At 36.6% G+C, this 6000-nt stretch overlaps 1 protein-coding gene across 2 annotated transcripts in view; it reads left to right on the top strand.

Moving 5' to 3' along the window:
* LOC141777421 (uncharacterized) overlaps positions 1-5378 on the top strand; it is a 28238-nt gene extending 22860 nt beyond the window's left edge. For both annotated transcript variants that reach the window (XM_074651650.1, XM_074651649.1), the window contains exons 19-26: positions 62-183; positions 318-415; positions 1759-1892; positions 2108-2232; positions 2377-2522; positions 3463-3565; positions 3699-3835; positions 4692-5378. In XM_074651650.1, the coding sequence (XP_074507751.1) occupies positions 62-183; positions 318-415; positions 1759-1892; positions 2108-2232; positions 2377-2522; positions 3463-3565; positions 3699-3835; positions 4692-4824 (998 nt within the window). In that variant the 3' untranslated portion in view covers positions 4825-5378. The remainder of the gene's footprint in view (positions 1-61; positions 184-317; positions 416-1758; positions 1893-2107; positions 2233-2376; positions 2523-3462; positions 3566-3698; positions 3836-4691) is intronic.
* Positions 5379-6000: the final 622 nt, after the last annotated feature.

Below are 6000 nucleotides of genomic sequence, written 5' to 3' on the forward strand. Positions count from 1 at the left end.
ATGTACTCTAAACAGATCTCTATTCAGACACTTGTTAACCTCACATCCACATTGCTTCCAGGTGGTTGCTGTTTCAAACCACAGACAACCAAAGAGGGTCTGAAGCTCTTTGAGATTGAGACACTTCTGTCTTTGGAGCAGAGGAAACTGAAGGAAAAACTTGACCCGTCTTCCATCAGTCAGGTTAGTTATTGTAGATTGTTTTCCCTCGTTCTGTTGATAGTGATATGAAACTGAAGCGCATTACTGTTACACAGGCATAAACTTTGATGTGTTGTCTTGATGTATGTGATTCATTTGTACCTCTCCTTTTACAGCAGAGCTTGTTGAACTTCTTCACTACTATTGGGTATGACGAATGTCCAGAGACATCCTTGCCAAGCCAGATCAACAGCAAAGCGACGGTGACAGAGAGGTGAGTGATAGAAGCAGCAGTTCCATAGAGGCTAATAATAAACCTGGTCAAGTAAGTAGGGCTGGGCGATACGGCTTATAAATAATATCTCGATCATTTTAGGCTATATCGTGATATACACTATATATCTCGGTATTTACATATTTTCTCTAAAATAAAATAACTTTGATTTAACCCATTGATGCATATGATCATACCAGCGTGATCATTCTAGCAAACTAATCTGAACACTCACGAGGTGGTGTACTTTCAGATTGGTCTTTGGAAATGTATTCTTATTAAGTTTGACTAATTATTCACAGAATTGAAATAAAATTTTCTTTCTCCGAAATACAGTTTGCAGGCGATATCATTCATTTTATTTAATATTTATTTATTTTGTTTTATTTCTTTATATATTATTAACTGACTGACTGACTGACTGACCGACTTATTGAATTTATGCGTAATTGCTTTCGCTTTCACCGGAAGAACACTTTTATTTTTGAAGTATGTTCTTGGTTGATTTTATTTGAAGCCAGTTCTTAGACGCTCTTATCGTAATGCCTAGTAGGTTATATACTTCCATGTAGGTTATATACTTGTACCGCAAAACAACGTGGGGGCTAGTTTGACCGTCTTTTTCGAAGTGGAGGCTGACATCTTCATCACCTTTTCCGACCTCAGCATGCTTCATGGCTCGTTTCCTGCTTCCCTTAAGACACAAAATCACACGCCCCATACGCACATCCATGCTCATACTCCACACACTCGCCCAGGAGAGTGTGTCTGTGATATGGATGTATAAAGAGAGCGAGAGAGCTGCAGGTGAAGCAAAACACCAAAGCGAGTCTCATGCCGGCGGCTTAAAGAAATTACGTGACGATTAATATACTCGATCTTCGTCATTTACTACATCCCACATAGAACAAGCTGCAATACATTGAGTATATTCAATATATTGCCCACCCCTTACTCCAGTGAGATTATTATATTATCCATCTGCTGATGACCACTTTATTTACCTGATGTTATACTTTGTCTGAGTTGTCGAACAGAGAACGAGTTGACAAAGTGAAGGTGTCGCACATAAAAAGAGGCATCCTTTTTTTAAATTGAACTGATTACTCTGACAATACTTACAAAAAATAGTGTAAACAAGACAAAGACTCCAGCCAAGCTGGTGGCTGTAAAACATGCTGATGATAGGAAATACATTATTTATTATGTGAAAAGAGAAGTGGTATAGTCTCTTAGACCTATGATTTCAAACTGCAATAATTATATTTTATACTTATTATATTATATTTACTGTCTTCAAGTGTTGGCATTACATTTGAAGCATTGATAATCTTTCTAAATAGTGCTGTGAAAAAGAAGATTTCGAGGGGGGATTGGGGGCTTCTGGAGAAGGACAAACGTATCCTGGAGGAGCTGAAGAGCCTGCATTGTAACCCACATCCCTTCTTCAGAATCTTTCCATCAGAGTCGGACTTTAGTAAGTGGCATGTTCTCTTATTTCACATGACTGGCACGGGGTGAAGTTTTAGCCATATATTGTTATTATATAGATGTACAGGATGATACATTGCATTGATGCACAATACCCAGTACTGTGTATACCTTGTTTTCAGGTACATTGTTTTTTTATTCATGCAAATAAATGTAGTTTTCAATAGCGACAAGGTTGAAGCTTTTTTGTAATCTTTTCAGCGTTCTGGAGGATCCTCATGCAAGGCCCTCCTGACACACCGTATAAGAAAGGCGTGTTTGAGCTGTACTGCCAGTTTGGTCCCGACTACCCAGCGAAACCTCCACTCGTCCGCTTTGTCACACAAGTATCCTGCCAAAATACAAATTACTGAAGAGTTATTTGTTTGGGTTTCATTTGCATAATATATAGACGCTCATTGCAATTGTTCATCACTAATAAAGTAATGTTATCGGTTAGAAATGTGCGTGTTTTCTTAACATGGTAACAGGTGTACCATTGCAATGTCAACAGTGTGGGCCGCATCTGCCACAACATATTTGACCGCAACTACAACGCCCACATCTCCATGAGAGAGATCCTAGAAGCTGTGTATGGACTGCTCATCATCCCTGAGCCTGATGATCCCCTGGACAGGTGAGAGAGATGTACTGTATGTATACACTTTCATAAATAAGTCATTGTTATGGGCACCAAAGCTCATTTTTACCATGAGATGTTTCTTATGCTGAGGATGTCTTTGATCCATTTCAAAACTCATTCCAACTAAGGCTGCTTTCACACCTAACCCATTTGGTTCGGTTAAAACAAACTCAGGTCTGTTTGCCCGGTTAGTACGGTTCATTTTGTCTGGTGTGAAAGCTGTCAATCGAACCCTGATAAGCACCAGAGTCCTGCGGTTCGTTTGTGGTGTGAAAGCAAACAAACCAACCACAGGATGTTTTTATAGCAGATATGTGATTTTAGCATGATTTTTAAAAACTAAACTACTAATAAATCCATCTGCTGATCGTGAAATCTGTTCAGGAAGCAATCTGTGTTGAAGGCCATGTATATAAGCACTTCAGCGCGTGTATTTTCCCTGATTAATACAACAAAAGCTGTTAAAACTGCTGTGCTTGTATCCGACTCCATGTACTTTGTCAGTTCATTAACTCCATTTAAAAGTGTGACAGCAATCCCACAGTACGCCGATCATGTGCGTGTCCGTGCGCTTCCTGACGTTCGGACTATGCGTTCGTTTTTTCGACATGATACAAACAACTGACAGACATATGAAACGGTTTCAAAATAGATTTTGATGTTCATGAGTGGCGCCGCTGCTGCCCTATTTCATTCTACAGGCTGCATAGAAATCAAGGACAAACTGTTAAGGGTTTCAAAAACACAATAACAGCCTCACCAGTACAATGAAATGCAGTAGCTCTTCGTAATCATACTGCCATTATAATGCTATTTTTTTGTGAGATTGTGTAAGGGAGGTGTTGATTCAGCTCTGTAGAACAAGCAGCAAACAGACAAACGTATTGGAAGATATAATGTATCTGACTTACATATTAATTTTTTTCTTTGGAAGCATTTTGGCTGAAGAGTTCCTGACGAACCGTGAGACGTATGAACGAGAAGCCGAGAAACATACAGAGGAAACTGCAGGAAAGTCCCTGGATGACATGGAGAAAGTAAATGCGCACCAATATATACATATTTGTGGCGGATATCACCTTTTTTATGTCTTACATATATAAATGTGTCTTGCCGGTTTTACATTAAATTACTCTTTTATAGTGTGTCTTTTCTTTGTTTTTATTTAAGGAATTGGTGGAGCCTGTGCCACAGTTCATACCTCAACATCTGATCTGTCCACTCACCAAGAAGATGTTTGTTGATCCTGTGAAAACAGTGTATGGCACCTTGTATGAACGCAAGGCCATTGAGGAACACTTGAAGCAGTGAGTTCATTTACTAAAAATGTGTTACCAAAATAATCATAACTGATCCCTGTTTAGAAACCACAATTTTACATATGAACTAGGGCTCTCATATTTAATGCGTTCATGCAAATTTGTTTTAACGCTACTAATTTCTTTGACGCATTAACGCAATCGATCTTTTGGAGGTTGTAGCAGACTCGGTTTTAAAGCTAGAATGAAGATACTGGAATATGAAACTAGAAAACCAACTGAACCAAGATAAGGAGTCTATTGGGACCAACCATTTCATTCTAACCTACACAGAAGGAGGCTGAATAATGCTCCAAACTAAGTTTTGGCGAGGTAAAACTGTCGTGGACATTTTCAAAGGGGTGAAAATGTGTTCTATGGGTACCCCCGAGTCTCCCCTTTACAGACATGCCCACTTCATGGTAATAATCACATGCAGTTTGGGGCAAGTCATAGTCAAGTCAGCACACTGACACACTGACAGCTGTTGTTGCCTGTTGGGCTTGAGTTTGCCATGTTATGATTTGATCATATTTTTTATGCTAAATGCAGTACCTGTGAGGGTTTCTGGACAATATGTTTCATTGTTTTGTGTTGTTAGTTGATTTCCAATAATAAATATATACATACATTTGCATAAAGCAGCATATTTGTCCACTTCTATGTTGATAAGAGTATTAAATACTTGACAAATCTCCCTTTAAGGTACATTTTGACCAGATAAAAATGTGCGATTAATCCCTATTAAATGTTTTAATCAATTGAAAGCCCTAATATGAACCCTTCTTTTAATCACCCTTGAACACAAAAACTCATCAGCTGCATTGCCATGTATTTTCATCGTTAACTGTACGCTCTTTTGCAGACACCAGTACGATCCGATGGCTGGCCCAGGACATGAGCTTGAAATGAGCTTCCTCAGAGCAGACCAGGACATGAAGAAAATGGTGATGGATCATCGCTCTCGTCAAATTCAGTTTGACAATCCAGTTGTGTAGTTTTACATCAGGTTCATGTTCATGTATTACTCAAACTTATGTTTTATGTATGCAAGTTTGTTCTGCCAGTTGGGAAAGGTTAGTGTAGGTTATTTTCTCTCCTTACCTGACATCACTTTGACTTAGTATGAACAGTGACGGGCAGTTATTTGTTTTCTCTGTTGAGATGCTTGTGTTTAGAGTTCATTGTTGCTTTTAACTTTTGATTGTTGAATTCACTTTTGCATGCCGTATATTTCCTTAATCACTGTTTTAGCACTCAATCATGTTGTTTGTAACATTTTAAATGTTTTTCTTGTAGTTCAGTTTGCATTGCATTTGTCTTACTAGTGCTAACCGAAGAATGAAGGATGAGAGTAATTTAGTGAAGGACGGAGCATTTTTTCTTTCATCAATTTAAAATATACAGAAATGCTTCTTTTCTTTAAGTAATCCATGTTGAAGCTCATGTGTATGCAGGTAAGCCATAGCCCTATCTTTATAAGTGAAAGTAACAACTAATATTTATGACTTTGATGCAAAGATTATTAAAGACAAATAATTTCTCAATAAAATTAATCTGGTTGTTGTCAACTTTCAAATAGTTCTATATTATAAATAGTATATAGATAGTAAAACATTACAATTTGGACATACAATATGTTACATTTTTAATTTACATGAGACAGTTTGTGAAGTTTATAAACTCTGTCACATGCACATTAAAATAGTTTGGGTGATAGCTTAATGTGACAATAATAAAACTGCAAAACACTCAGTCCTGGCTTATAATTAAAACTGTTGAAGATGAAAACATAAAGGTAAAAATTCCAAGATTGATATTAATTTGATGATTCTTTTCCAAATAGGACAGATGATTGGTCACTAAGACTCAGTCAGTAGTTAGGCTTCAGCTTTTCACATTTATCTCCAGTACGTGACTTACATGAACTGAATAATTAATACGGTATTATTATTGTGTTAGGTGTTAGTAATATTAAATTCATTATTTATTATTATAATGAGCTATTATATATAATATAATTATAATCTATATATATTAGATTTTAGATATTATTTTGATTATAATTATATATATGTATGTATGTATGTATATGTATATACATATATACATATACATATACAAATATACATATATACATATATATGTATTATCATTATTATTATATTATTAAT

This window comes from Sebastes fasciatus, chromosome 11, assembly GCF_043250625.1.
Source record: "Sebastes fasciatus isolate fSebFas1 chromosome 11, fSebFas1.pri, whole genome shotgun sequence".
Taxonomy (NCBI): Eukaryota; Metazoa; Chordata; class Actinopteri; order Perciformes; family Sebastidae; genus Sebastes; species Sebastes fasciatus.